The 15,283-nt window shown below is 41.2% G+C and overlaps 1 protein-coding gene across 4 annotated transcripts in view; it reads left to right on the plus strand.

Moving 5' to 3' along the window:
• Window positions 1–15,283, plus strand: part of LOC126473954 (protein pigeon) — a 500,491-nt gene that overhangs the window by 148,543 nt on the left and 336,665 nt on the right. For 3 of the 4 annotated variants that reach the window (XM_050101320.1, XM_050101319.1, XM_050101322.1), the window contains exon 4: window positions 2,745–2,975. In XM_050101320.1, the coding sequence (XP_049957277.1) occupies window positions 2,745–2,975 (231 nt within the window). The remainder of the gene's footprint in view (window positions 1–2,744; window positions 2,976–15,283) is intronic. The other variant, XM_050101321.1, reaches the window with a different exon arrangement.

A 15,283-nucleotide genomic window follows, 5' to 3' on the forward strand; every position in this document is an offset into this window, starting at 1 on the left:
GCATGTACCCTGACATCAATACGGGATATGATCACCATGCACACATCCACAGGCCACACAATGGGTTGGCATACTCTGGGTCAGGTGGTCGAGCAGCTGCTGGGGTATAGCCCCCCATTCTTGCACCAGGGACTGTCGGAGCTCCTGAAGTGTTATAGGGGTTTGAAGACATTCAGCAATACATCGACCGAGAGCATCCCAGACGTGCTCAATGGGGTTTAGGTCTGGAGGACAGGCAGGCCACTCCATTTGCCTGATATATACTGTTTCAAGGTACTCCTCCATGATGGCAGCTCAGTGGGGTCATGTGTTATCATCCATCAGGAGGAAGGTGGGATCCACTGCACCCCTGAAAAGGCGGACATACTGGTGCAAAATGACGTCCCGATACACCTGACCTGTTACAGTTCCTCTGTCAAAGACATGCATGGGTGTATGTGCACCAATCATAATCCCACCCCACACCATCAAACCACGACCTCCATACAGGTCCCTTTCAAGGACATTAAGGAGTTGGTATCTGGTTCCTGGTTCACGCCAGATGAATCCCGGTGAGAATCACTGTTCAGACTATACCTGGACTCGTCCGTGAACATAACCGGGGCCCACTGTTCCAATGACCATATACTGTGTTCTTGACACCAGGCTCTATGGGATCTCCAGTGACCAGGGTTGTTGGGGTTGTTTTTGGGGAATGAGACCAGACAGCGAGGTCATCGGTCTCATTGGATTAGGGAAGGACGGGGATGGAAATCGACCATGCCCTTTCAAAGGAACCATCGCGGCATTTGCCTGGAGTGATTTAAGGAAATCACAGAAAACCTAAATCAGGATGGCCGGACGCAGGATTGAACCGTCATCCTCCCGAATGTGTGACCAGGGGTCAGTGGAATGCACCTTGCAGGTCTCATGACAAATAAACCATGTGTGTTCAGTCATAAGTAGACTGTGTGTCTGGAGACAACTGTTCCAGTGACTGCGGTAAGGTCCCGAGCAAGGCTACCTGAAGTACTCCGTGGCCGTGATTTAAACCTGCAGACTGCCCACCAGAGTGTTGTTTCACCATGTATCAGCATTATCCTTAATTTATGAGCATGAGTGTATTTTAAACTGTCATTGCTAAGGTCAATATTTTTACTTTGTGTAATAGACTAATGTAGGTGTCTTTCAACATATACAATTACAGTGACACCAGCTTGGCTGAAAACTAGAACAAATGTGAGGAGGGGGAATGGTGAACAGAAAGTAAATTTCATCATGCTGCCAACCATGCATATTCACACTGCATAGTTTAGTTTTTATTAATATCTGTCATGTTTAAACTGCATTTTTCATGAATCCATTTGTAATTGGAATTGCATTGACTTTAAGATTGGGCAAATGTACATTTGTTCAGGAGATGGTAAAAGTCTAGATAGGGGCCAGCGTTACATATATGTATTTTGTGCAACAGTGTTGTCAACACTCAACATGAGGTATGGTGCGGAGGAAAGGTTGTGTGTCCACTGCTGGTTCTACACAGCTACTGAGCCAACAGTGGACAGACTGTGTGGAAGCAAGAGACAAAGTAATATTATCACATTACCACGTAAATTCAGATGCAAAATCCACTTTGTTTTACAAACAAAACAGCCAAACATTTGTGACAACCAAGATTAAAAATTCCATTGACACACATTTTATTTAACGTTTGCTATTAGGTCCCACCCTAACCTCCCTCTTGGAAATCACTACATTTCAGAAGAAAGAGCCCAGTATATGTGATAACTGAGATAATAAATTTCATTGCTGTTAATCTCACTTGCAGCAGTTTCAGCTGTGCTATTACGATGATGATGATGATGATTAAAAGTAGTGATATCACAAATGCCTGGCTTTACATAGTAAGCAAAACAGAAAGTAAAGCTAAAAATTAATGTTAAACAATTCCTTTTTGTTTATTTTATTTCTCCTTGTATTATGAAAATGTAGCAATCAATGGCGTAAGTTAAGAAAATGTGTACTGTTAACTTTTTTAGGCAGATATTATATGTCAATAAAATAGTTTCTAATTTTGATTAGTCAGATGGTTTTTGTCAAGGAGCCTCTTGATGAAAGGGGGTAATTTTATACTTGAATAAATAGAGAAAGAGAGAGAGAGGGGGGTGGGGGGTTGGGAGGGGATCTGGTTCCACCCACTCAGCTCATAGTGACCTCCTCTGTGCATCTGTGGAATTGCTCAGCTGCCATGGAAGAAAATTGGTGCAACTGATTTTCTTATTCCTTACACTTAAGCCTGGCTTGATACTTCAAGCTGACTGGAAGATCATATCATATCTCTTTGCCAGACATTGGCATTAAATGATACAAAAATTTTATAATTTAGAAATTAAAGACTTGTTTTACCTAATTATTCCATGTTATTTAAAAGATAAACATTTTCTTCTGTCTCTCATGATTTATATTAGTGAAAAGTCAGTTTCTTAGTGGCTCACAGCTGTGACTTGTGGGTACTGCATGAAAATGTATCTAACTAGGTAATTTTACAGATAAATTTGAATGATCCCTATCTGTGAATTACCTCTAGCTAAGCAGCACATAGATATAGCCTGTTCTAACTATTTCTACTAATTCCCTACTTTACCTGCTGTACATACCTGTCAGTTCTCCTTCATTTTAGAATCTGTAGTACTTTATTAGATACCCCAATATTGGTAAAATAATCGACTATATTACTTTAAAGATGTATATTTTCTTTGATGCAGGTTATGTCATAAAAAAGAAAGTTCCTGCATCTGTTGATATTGCTGAACCAGATGGTGGAAATGAGGTTTCAGAACTATATGAACCATTCCTTGTGGAAATTTCAGAGGATGAAGAACGCTATCCAAAAGCAATAGGCAGAGAAGATACTCATCAGACAATGGTACAATTTTTATATCGAAAAAAGGGAGCTACAGCACCTGAAAAACTACTGATGCTTATCCATCAGGATTGTAAGTTTTGCCTTCTGTTGCAAATTACTCTTAAGTTTACAACAAAAAATCAAATGAAGTGACAATCTGGAGTGATTTATTGTGAGACAGTGCATTCTAAAGCAAAGCTTACAAAATTGTTTTGTTAATCTTATTAAAAAGGATTTATCTTCTTCACATTGCATTACTTTTAGGAAATGCATGTAGATTCTACCAACATTCATCACAATATGATAGTTATGTTCCCATATTCAAACGTTTCATTTTCAGGTATGCATTTTCTATTATGAATTACCAAATAACTTTCACTTTTGTACTGCAAATGTACATTAGTGTGAAGAAAGTTCAGGAACTGGAAATAGTACTATCAAATAGCACAGCTTCTTCTTCTTCTTCTTCTTCTTCTTCTTTAAGATTAAAGTAAAACTGTTATCAACTCAACATTTTTTCAACTCCACAGTGGTTTACTGAGCATGAACTCCAAACGAAGGCTCAGCTTGTTTTTTTATATCTTGCCGGATGTTAGAGAATCAGTAAGGGTTAGAAGAAATCCTAGGACTGACTGGGACACACTCTAGATCTTTGATTATGTGATGTACCATTTACCAAGAGAACCATCGTGCAAGACAGGTAGAGGATTTGAAATGTATCTTACCTGTCCTTTTGTGTTTACAGCCATAGTTAGTTGATGGCTATGCGTTGTATTGCTAAAATTTAGGTTTATGGCAGATTCTCAAATATTGTACTCAACACAGTATTTAGTTAATTTGACATGTTTCCATTTATTATCACTGATAGCAACATGCTGACCAATCTCATACCTTACATAGAATATTAATCACAAACAGATACTCTCAATAACTTACAAATCAATATGACAGTAACAAAATTTTTCACACCTGACGGCCAAATGTCACAGGGTTCGTTTCTGATACCACAGTCATTGAACACAATAAACTTTCTGATCATTGACAGAAATAAATAGTTGTCCACATTATTGACACAAAATTACAATTGGAATGGAAGTTACTTGTAGAATGATTTTTGCTACAAAAGTTCACAAAGAGGAAAGACTACATGGTGATTAATAAGTGAGTGAGCATGGTGATTGCTGCACATGGACTTATTACATACAGGGTGTACACAACCCGGGACAACTGGGAAATCTGAGAAAAACCCGGGAATTTTTTCATCCGGGAGAAAACCGGGAAAAACCCGGAAATTTTTCATTATTTTAACTTTCAGTTAAATTTTTGTAATATTGACTGGTAAGAATTGATTGTCTAGCAAAGAATGTTACTGTATCCTGCTACTGGAGAATGATACCACAGCAAAAAATATAAATGAGAGGGAAAACAAATAAAACTTCTGTGGCAAAGGAAATGCGCCATTTATGACAACAAAACACCATGCACGCACAAGCGTCTGCGAACAGCAAAATTTGTCAAAGGCCATAGGGCGAAGACTATGTAATACGTTGTAACAATAAACTGCTTTCTATGAGCATCATGTCACAACTGTCTACATTAGGTTTGTTTGACCAATTGCCAAGTGGCGCATGCGCAGTTGACTCATACATGAGCAGTAACTTCTCTCGCTTCCCACTACTTGAAGTGTGGCTGTTAGCTGTATCCACAGAACAAGAAAAAAGAGAAACGCAACTCCCGTGTTAAAAGTGGGAAACACAGACCAACAGCAGCACCTCAAGTGGTATGGAGATGAACTAAAATATGAAAACATTGCAGGTTGCATCTTCCCCTAGTTTACTTACGTTGTAGGTTTTTATTTTTATTTTAATTCTATTACCTTATTTTTCTGGGTGTGCAATGTAATTATTTTGGCTGGCATCATAGTAAAATAATTGAAACACAGCTATAGCACACTGTACCACAGCAGAGAGAAACCTATTCAGTAATATTTTCAGTCTGTTTTTGATGTTTGCATCTGACAGACAAGAAAACGTGATAGGAGCAACGACTGTCAGGCGCAAACATCAAAAAAAGACTTTTAAATTGACATGCTTATATTCTTATCGATCAACATGTAAAAGCTCCAGCATGTTTTATGGCGCATAAGAACTAGATGCAACACTTGAAACTGAGAGTAAGACGAAACAAGCTTGTGGTGTAAATAATTGAAGCAAAAGAAAAATAACATTGTAGCAGCTAAACTGGACTACAAATATTCCTGAATAATGTTATAATTTTTACGTCATACCAGCTGCTGGATCAATGGAGGGAAAAAAAAAAAAAAAAAAAAAAAAAAAGCCTATTATTAAGAGAATAAGCAGCAGTTAAAGAGGTTCAATTAAGAAATATTTATCACAGTATTAATTAATGAAGAATTCTAAAATTTGTTACAACTATGTCTCAGGACTATAAGTTCTGAGTAACTGCCCAGAAAACTTGCACTACTGACCATTAATTTCTTAAAAAGGTTCCTACATCTTACTACTGTAAGTGCTTCAACACAAAAAAGAAAACATCAATACCAAGTACCAAAAGCAGGAAAGGTGGATAAAAACAGTGAAATGAAAACAAAACTTACTTTTTATTTCTCAAGCACACAAGAAAAATTTTCTTTTAACTGTTATAAAGCTTTAAACCATTTACTGAATTTATCTTTAACGATATCAAGTCTTTTATTACTGATGGTGTGTTTCCAATCTTTCACATACTTGTAAATCAATAGAGGTACACATTGTCTTAAAATACACTGTTCAGAAAAATGGGCCTTGCAAAATGTTATTTCCTCTGGAAACTTAAACAGTAAATAGAATGTATTATCCAATTGTTCCTGGTGTCCACATTTGTCTAAGAATGCATACAACTGACTATGAACATTTGCTACAAAGGACATTAAGCTGTCACTAGCATACAATAATTTTGGGTTTAAAGCATCATATTCTTTGAAACTTGTAAATAAATGCTGCTCTGTGGGTGTTGGTGAGAACAGAGTTGTTTTACAGTCACTACAGTTGGTTTCAGGTGCTACACCCATCTTTCGTAGAATGTAACCAGCTACATATGCTAGTGCTTGTCTGTCATTTATTACATCAGCCCCACCACTACCAGCATTATCAGCAAGGGCACAATATAAAGCACTTTGATCCATAATGGAATGGTCTATTGTGGAGTCAAGAAAGTTGTCATCACTAGCTCCCAAAAATTGCCTTAAATTGCTTAATGTCATGCATCTAACATCCTCACAATTACCTAGTGACTTTGTAGGTAAGGACATGTTATTTACTATAACTGTTTTCAATGCTGCTTTGAACTGAAAGCAAGTTGGGTTGGTGTTTGCAACACCATGCTGCCTCACACAAAAAAATACATGCTCTACTGGGTCTTGATTGAAAGCCCTCATGCTTAAAAAATTAAAGTCATTTTTTTATCTGTTCCAAATGAACATCAGTGATCTTATTGTAGTTTGCCACCCACTTATGAAACTGGACATATTTGTCTTATCTCTCACTGTGCCTAGCTCCAACACTTTCCAATTTTCCATTTACTTTAACAGACTGTACCACATTTCAATATGTGAAGACTCTGCAGAGAGGGCACACTTATAAGACTTGCCATCTTGTGGATAACAATAGGAACTGTACAGTGAATCAAATAAACAATCCATCTTGTCAACAAATTCTGCAGTGTATATTGCCTCAGCAGGTAAGATATTAAATGCAACATAAGTTTCAATAACTGCAGAAACTGTATGACTAAGCTGGGCTGCAGCTACCTTGACTTTCATTTTAGTAAAACAATCCTTTAATTCAAAATGATTCCTATGTAGTTTTGGCAATATCTTAAACATCTTCTGCTGATCCAGAAGAAAAGCCCTGTGAATATACAAAACTGGCCTCTTTTTTAAACCCAAACTGTATTTTATTTCCTAGCAGAGCATTTCTAGTATTTTTTAATAGGCGTGGGACATCATAAATGACTGCAATAGGTTCATCTCTGACTTCAAAATGAAATGGACTGGACTCAGCAGAGTCCTCACAGCAGAGTTCCTTCAGTGCTCTCTGGTTGGTTGCACCCTGGTCTCAAACTGTACAAACTACCTTTAGCCCTATTTCTTGCAATTGCCTTATGACATAGGTAATAAGACTTTTTAAAGTGGTACTTGAAACTGAGTTGTGAGTGAAATAATAAGCAACAACCTCCTTCCAGCTTTTATGTATGCCGCTAACCATGAAAGCTAATAAATGATTTCCATGAACATTTGATCTCCCTCAATGCCCCAAATCTTGAAACCCTGAAATTTCTTGTTTGCTTGCATTATAATACAACCCTCTTTCTAAAGACATTTCATCAAACAACAAAGCACAATATTAGTCACTGTCGTTCATTACTTCAACTTCTGCTTTCATTACATTCATGACTGAAGTGTTCAATCCTGGTTCAAAAGGTACAGAAGATAACAGACATTTCAGATACCTCACAGAAGGAAGATAAAAATGAACTGACAAATATTTGTATAGGCGGGGACTTCATTTGTATATGTTGTTGTTGTTGTCTTCAGTCCTGAGACTGGTTTGATGCAGCTCTCCATGCTACTCTATCCTGTGCTAGCTTCTTCATCTCCCAGTACTTACTGCAACCTACATCCTTCTGAATCTGCTTAGTGTATTCATCTCTTGGTCTCCCTCTACGATTTTTACCCTCCACGCTGCCCTCCAATGCTAAATTTGTGATCCCCTGATGCCTCAGAACATGTCCTACCAACCGGTCCCTTCTACTTGTCAAGTTGTGCCATAACCTCCTCTTCTCCCCAGTCCTATTCAACACCTCCTCATTAGTTATGTGATCTACCCATCTAATCTTCAGCATTCTTCTGTAGCACCACATTTCGAAAGCTTCTACTCTCTTCTTGTCCAAACTGTTTATCGTCCATGTTTCACTTCCATACATGGCCTTCACTCCATACAAATATTTTCAGAAACGACTTCCTGACACTTAAATCTATACTTGATGTTAACAAATTTCTCTTCTTCAGAAACGCTTTCCTTGCCATTGCCAGTCTACATTTTATATCCTCTCTACTTCGACCATCATCAGTTATTTTGCTCCCCAAATAGCAAAACTCCTTTACTACTTAAGTGTCTCAATTCCTAATCTAATTCCCTCAGCATCACCCGACTTAATTCGACTACATTCCATTATCCTCGTTTTGCTTTTGTTGATGTTCATCTTATATCCTCCTTTCAAGATGCTGTCCATTCCATTCAACTGCTCTTCCAAGTCCTTTGCTGTCTCTGATAGAATTACAATGTCATCGGCGAACCTCAAAGTTTTTATTTCTTCTCCATGGATTTTAATACCTACTCCGAATTTTTCTTTTGTTTCCTTTACTGCTTGCTCAATATACAGATTTAACAACATTGGGGAGAGGCTACAATCCTGTCTCACTCCCTTCCCAACCACTTCTTCCCTTTCATGCCCCTCCACTCTTATAACTGCCATCTGGTTTCTGTACAAATTGTAAATAGCCTTTCGCTCCCTGTATTTTACCCCTGCCACCTTTAGAATTTAAAAGAGAGTATTCCAGTCAACATTGTCAAAAGCTTTCTCTAAGTCTACAAATGCTGGAAACGTAGGTTTGCCTTTTCTTAATCTACTTTCTAAGATAAGGCATAGGGTCAGTATTGCCTCACGTGTTCCAATATTTCTACAGAACCCAAACTGATCTTCCCCGAGGTCAGCTTCTACCAGTTTTTCCATTCGTCTCTAAAGAATTCGCATTAGTATTTTGCAGCTGTGACTTATTAAACTGATAGTTCGGTAATTTTCACACCTGTCAACACCTGCTTTCTTTGGGATTGGAATTATTATATTCTTCTTAAAGTCTGAGGGTATTTCGCCTGTCTCATACAATTTGCTCACCAGATGGTAGAGTTTCGTCAGTGCTGGCTCTCCAAAGGCTATCAGTAGTTCTATTGGAATGTTGTCTACTCCCAGGCCCTTGTTTCGACTTAGGTCTTTCAGTGCTCTGTCGAATTCTTCATGCAGAAGAGGAATTTTGAGCAAGGGCATACACATTCTCCATGACAACGCTCACCCACACATCGCTCGGCAAACTGTCGCTCTCCTGTAACAGTTTCAGTGAAACATAATCACCCACCCACCTTATCGTCCTGACTTGGAGCCCAGTGACTATCACCTGTTCCCTAGGTTAAAAGAGCTGTTGGCCGGAAAGTCATTCAGTTCCAACGAGGTGAAAGAAGAGGTTCATAACTTTCCCAACGGTATGGCGGTGAGTTGGTATGACATGGGCATACAAAAACTGCCACAGCGTCTACAAAAATGCATTGAAAGAAATGGTGATTATGTCGAAAAATAACCATTGTAGAAATAAAATGGTATATATATATATATATATATATATATATATAGGGAAACATTCCACGTGGGAAAAATATATCTAAAAAGAAAGATGATGAAACTTACCAAACAAAAGCGCTGGCAGGTCGATAGACACACAAACAAACACAAACATACACACAAAATTCTAGCTTTCGCAACCAATGGTTGCCTCGTCAGGAAAGAGGGAAGGAGAAGGAAAGACAAAAGGATATGGGTTTTAAGGGAGAGGGTAAGGAGTCATTCCAATCCCGGGAGCGGAAAGACTTACCTTAGGGGGAAAAAAGGACAGGTATACACTCGCACACACACACATATCCATCCACACATACACAGACACAAGCAGACATTTGTAAAGGCAAAGATATATATATAAAAAATGGAAGGAAACATTCCACGTGGTAAAAATTATATATAAAAACAAAGATGAGGTGACTTACCGAACAAAAGCGCTGGCAGGTCGATAGACACACAAACAAACACAAACATACACACAAAATTCAAGCTTTCGCAACAAACTGTTGCCTCATCAGGAAAGAGGGAAGGAGAGGGGAAGACGAAAGGAAGTGGGTTTTAAGGGAGAGGGTAAGGAGTCATTCCAATCCCGGGAGCGGAAAGACTTACCTTAGGGGGAAAAAAGGACAGGTATACACTCGCACACACGCACATATCCATCCACACACACAGACACAAGCAGACATATTTAAAGACAAAGAGTTTGGGCAGAGATGTCAGTCGAGGTAGAAGTGTAGAGGCAAAGAAGTTGTTGAAAGACAGGTGAGGTATGAGTGGCGGCAACTTGAAATTAGCGGAGATTGAGGCCTGGCGGATGACGAGAAGAGAGGATATACTGAAGGACAAGTTCCCATCTCCGGAGTTCGGATAGGTTGGTGTTGGTGGGAAGTATCCAGATAACCCGGACGGTGTAACACTGTGCCAAGATGTGCTGGCTGTGCACCAAGGCATGTTTAGCCACAGGGTGATCCTCATTACCAACAAACACTGTCTGCCTGTGTCCATTCATGCGAATGGACAGTTTGTTGCTGGTCATTCCCACATAGAATGCATCACAGTGTAGGCAGGTCAGTTGGTAAATCACGTGGGTGCTTTCACACGTGGCTCTGCCTCTGATCGTGTACACCTTCCGGGTTACAGGACTGGAGTAGGTGGTGGTGGGAGGGTGCATGGGACAGGTTTTGCATCGGGGGCGGTTACAAGGATAGGAGCCAGAGGGTAGGGAAGGTGGTTTGGGGATTTCGTAGGGATGAACTAACAGGTTACGAAGGTTAGGTGGACGGCGGAAAGACACTCTTGGCGGAGTGGGGAGGATTTCATGAAGGATGGATCTCATTTCAGGGCAGGATTTGAGGAAGTCGTATCCCTGCTGGAGAGCCACATTCAGAGTCTGGTCCAGTCCTGGAAAGTATCCTGTCACAAGTGGGGCACTTTTGTGGTTCTTCTGTGGGGGATTCTGGGTTTGAGGGGACGAGGAAGTGGCTCTGGTTATTTGCTTTTGTACCAGGTCGGGAGGGTAGTTGCGGGATGCGAAAGCTGTTTTCAGGTTGTTGGTGTAATGATTCAGGGATTCCGGACTGGAGCAGATTCGTTTGCCACGAAGACCTAGGCTGTAGGGAAGGGACCGTTTGATGTGGAATGGGTGGCAGCTGTCATAATGGAGGTACTGTTGCTTGTTGGTGGGTTTGATGTGGACGGACGTGTGAAGTTGGCCATTGGACAGGTGGAGGTCAACGTCAATGAAAGTAGCATGGGATTTGGAGTAGGACCAGGTGAAACTGATGGAACCAAAGGAGTTGAGGTTGGAGAGGAAATTCTGGAGTTCTTCTTCACTGTGAGTCCAGATCATGAAGATGTCATCAATAAATCTGTACCAAACTTTGGGTTGGCAGACTTGGGTAACCAAGAAGGCTTCCTCTAAGCGACCCATGAATAGGTTGGCGTACGAGGGGGCCATCCTGGTGCCCATGGCTGTTCCCTTTAATTGTTGGTATGTCTGGCCCTCAAAAGTGAAGAAGTTGTGGGTCAGGATGAAGCTGGCTAAGGTGATGAGGAAAGAGGTTTTAGGTAGGGTGGCAGGTGATCGGCGTGAAAGGAAATGCTCCATCGCAGCGAGACCCTGGACGTGCGGAATATTTGTGTATAAGGATGTGGCATCAATGGTTACAAGGATGGTTTCCGGGGGTAACAGATTGGGTAAGGATTCCAGGCGTTCAAGGAAGTGGTTGGTGTCCTTGATGAAGGATGGGAGACTGCATGTAATGGGTTGAAGGTGTTGATCTACGTAGGCAGAGATACGCTCTGTGGGGGCTTGGTAACCAGCTACAATGGGGCGGCCGGGATGATTGGGTTTGTGGATTTTAGGAAGAAGGTAGAAGGTAGGGGTGCGGGGTGTCGGTGGGGTCAGGAGGTTGATGGAGTCAGGTGAAAGGTTTTGCAGGGGGCCTAAGTTTCTGAGGATTCCTTGAAGCTCCGCTTGGACATCGGGAATGGGGTTACCTTGGCAAACTTTGTATGTGGTGTTGTCTGAAAGCTGACGCAGTCCCTCAGCCACATACTCCCGACGATCAAGTACCACGGTCGTGGAACCCTTGTCCGCCGGAAGAATGACGATGGATCGGTCAGCCTTCAGATCACGGATAGCCTGGGCTTCAGCAGTGGTGATGTTGGGTGTAGGATTAAGGTTTTTTAAGAAGGATTGAGATGCAAGGCTGGAAGTCAGAAATTCCTGGAAGGTTTGGAGAGGGTGATTTTGAGGAAGAGGAGGTGGGTCCCGCTGTGACGGAGGACGGAACTGTTCCAGGCAGGGTTCAATTTGGATGGTGTCTTGAGGAGTCGGATCATTAGGAGTAGGATTAGGATCATTTTTCTTCGTGGCAAAGTGATACTTCCAGCAGAGAGTACGAGTGTAGGACAGTAAATCTTTGACGAGGGCCGTTTGGTTGAATCTGGGAGTGGGGCTGTAGGTGAGGCCTTTGGATAGGACAGAGGTTTCGGATTGAGAGAGAGGTTTGGAGGAAAGGTTAACTACTGAATTGGGGTGTTGTGGTTCCAGATTGTGTTGATCGGAATTTTGAGGTTTTGGAGGGAGTGGAGCTGGAAGTGGGAGATTGAGTAGATGGGAGAGACTGGGTTTGTGTGCAATGAGAGGAGGTTGAGGTTTGCTGGAAAGGTTGTGAAGGGTGAGTGAGTTGCCTTTCCGGAGGTGGGAAACCAGGAGATTGGATAGTTTTTTGAGGTGGAGGGTGGCATGCTGTTCTAATTTACGGTTGGCCTGTAGGAGGATGCTCTGAACAGCCGGTGTGGATGTGGGAGAGGAAAGATTAAGGACTTTTATTAAGGATAGGAGTTGACGGGTGTGTTCATTGGCTGAGTTGATGTGTAGGTGAAGGATTAAGTGGGTGAGGGCAATGGATTGTTCAGTTTGGAACTGGTATAGGGACTGATGGAAGGAAGGGTTGCAGCCAGAGATGGGAACTTTGAGTGTGAGGCCTTTGGGGGTAATGCCAAATGTCAGACAAGCCTGAGAAAATAAAATATGCGAGCGTAATCTGGCTAGGGCGAAGGCATGTTTGCGGAGGGAATGTAAATAAAACTTAATGGGGTCATTGTGGGGGTGTTGTGAGGGTGACATGGTATTAGAAGGTGGAAAGTGTAACATGAGGTGAAATGAAAATGAAAATAAAAATATATGGGGAGAGATAAAGGTGAGCCGGAAAGAAACTGGAGATCTGGAATGAAAAAAGACGAAAAGGTGTTGGTTACAGCTGGGCTATGTTGGACTTCGGTTGGTAGACAACGATGTGCATAAAGGTTAGGTGGTTGTGTTGCCGCCAAAACACGTTAAAGGACGGAGAATTTCGGGAAAATTTCGAAAAAACTGCGTGTAGTATATTAAAAGGAGTGGTATTGTGGTGGCAGATTATGAAAATGAGGCTAACAATTGTCTGACGAAGAAATAATGGCGTTAAAACCTGTGGGAAGCGGCTAAAAATGATCAGTGATGTGGGAAAAACGGAAATGGAAATAAAGCGAAAGTTATTAGAACTGGCCGAAATGGTTGTTTAAAAGGTGAAAGGAGCTGTTTTTGAACTAGAAACTGTGGATATTATAGTGGCGGTAGTGCTGAAAGCGGCAAACAAAAAAATATTTTTTTGGTTATGGTTTGGAAGTGGGTTATGTATTATTGAGTATATATATAGGCGGGATAAAATAGTATAGCAGATTACGGTAAAAAGGAGAAGGTGAATACAAAGTGAAACTACTGGCAAAAACAGAAAGAGGAAAATACGACAGAAAAGATTTCGAAATGCAACAGTGACAATAACAAACGTAATTGTTGGATTCAAAATATGATATCAATATAATGGAAGGAAACATTCCACGTGGGAAAAATTATATATAAAAACAAAGATGAGGTGACTTACCGAACAAAAGCGCTGGCAGGTCGATAGACACACAAACAAACACCCTCTCCTTCCCTCTTTCCTGTTGAGGCAACAGTTTGTTGCGAAAGCTTGAATTTTGTGTGTATGTTTGTGTGTCTATCGACCTGCCAGCGCTTTTGTTCGGTAAGTCACCTCATCTTTGTTTTTTTTTTTTTAATATATATATATATATATATATATATAAAAAAATTGCGTTACTTTTTAGTCACACGTCATATAGCACTGCAGCTTTCACACATAGTCTTTTATTGGGTTGTAAATGCCTGTGACTGGGCTGTGGTAGGGGGTGGTGGGTGGATGTATGGGACAGGTCTTGGTGTGGGCCAGGGAACGGTCCATGGTGTACAGGATTGTGCATAGGATTGAAACAAGGGTGGCCAAGAAAATTCTGTAGGTTAGGTGGACACTGGAGCACTACTTTGGGAGATGTGAGTAGGATATCCTTGGTCACAGGTCATGACAAGAGGTAGTCAAAGCCATGATGGATGATGTGGTTTAGCTATTCCAGGTCAGGAGTGCTGGTGGATGGTTAACAGGTTTGCTAGTGTAAGAGGAGCAGATGGCATAAGAGGTTTGTTCAACAACTCCACTGCATATGTGACAACCTCAGATAACAAGGCTCCCACAGAGGCGTTTCAACATCTAACATGTGACAGCTGCGAACTGGAGATACTGCTGGTGGTTGTGCACTTAGTATGGACAGACATATGTAGCGACCCATCTGAGAGGTGGAGATTGACATCAAGGAAGGTGACTTGATGAGTTTGAGAAGGATCAGATGAAGCAGATGTGGAAATAGGTGTTGGGATTATGAAGGAATGAGCAAAAGGTTTCCTCACTGTGAGTTCAGATAATGAAAATTTTGTCAGTGAATCTGAACTGGGTAAGAGGTTTTATGTGTTGGCCACATAGGCAAGATTCCTCCAGAAGGTCCATAAAGTCCATAAGAAAGTTGGCGTTGAAAGGTGTTATGCGAGTGCCCATGGCAGTACCATGGATTTGTTGGTAGATTTCGCCTTGAAAAGTGAAGTTGACTTGAAGGATTAAAAAAGAGGTGATGGTTTTAGTATGAGAAGGATACTGGTAATGGTAGTGTTCCGTAGGAGTTTGGTGGTGACAGATCAAGAACTGTGGAGGGGCTGTGAAGAAAGTGAGCAGTGTCTTGAATGTAGAGTGAGAGATTATGGACTGTAGTTTGGAGATATTGATCAACAAATGCAGAGGTTCGTTCTGTGGGAGCATTGTACCCGGCCACAATAGGACGACCAGCAGGGAGACCTGTGGGGTCGGAGTTTTGGACTTTGGGGAGTAGGTAAAAGGTTACAGTGCATGAGATTCATGGTATGAGGAGGGAGATGGATTCATGAGTCAGGTTTTGGGGTGGACATAAGGTCTTGAGGAGCTGCTTGAGGTCATGGTGGAATTCTGGGCAGGATCTTCCTAAGAGTGACTACTTTAGTACTGAAAGAGGAGAAAATAGACATACAATGGAAAGAAGAGATAA

Source organism: Schistocerca serialis, chromosome 4, assembly GCF_023864345.2.
Source record: "Schistocerca serialis cubense isolate TAMUIC-IGC-003099 chromosome 4, iqSchSeri2.2, whole genome shotgun sequence".
In the NCBI taxonomy this organism is placed as follows: domain Eukaryota; kingdom Metazoa; phylum Arthropoda; class Insecta; order Orthoptera; family Acrididae; genus Schistocerca; species Schistocerca serialis.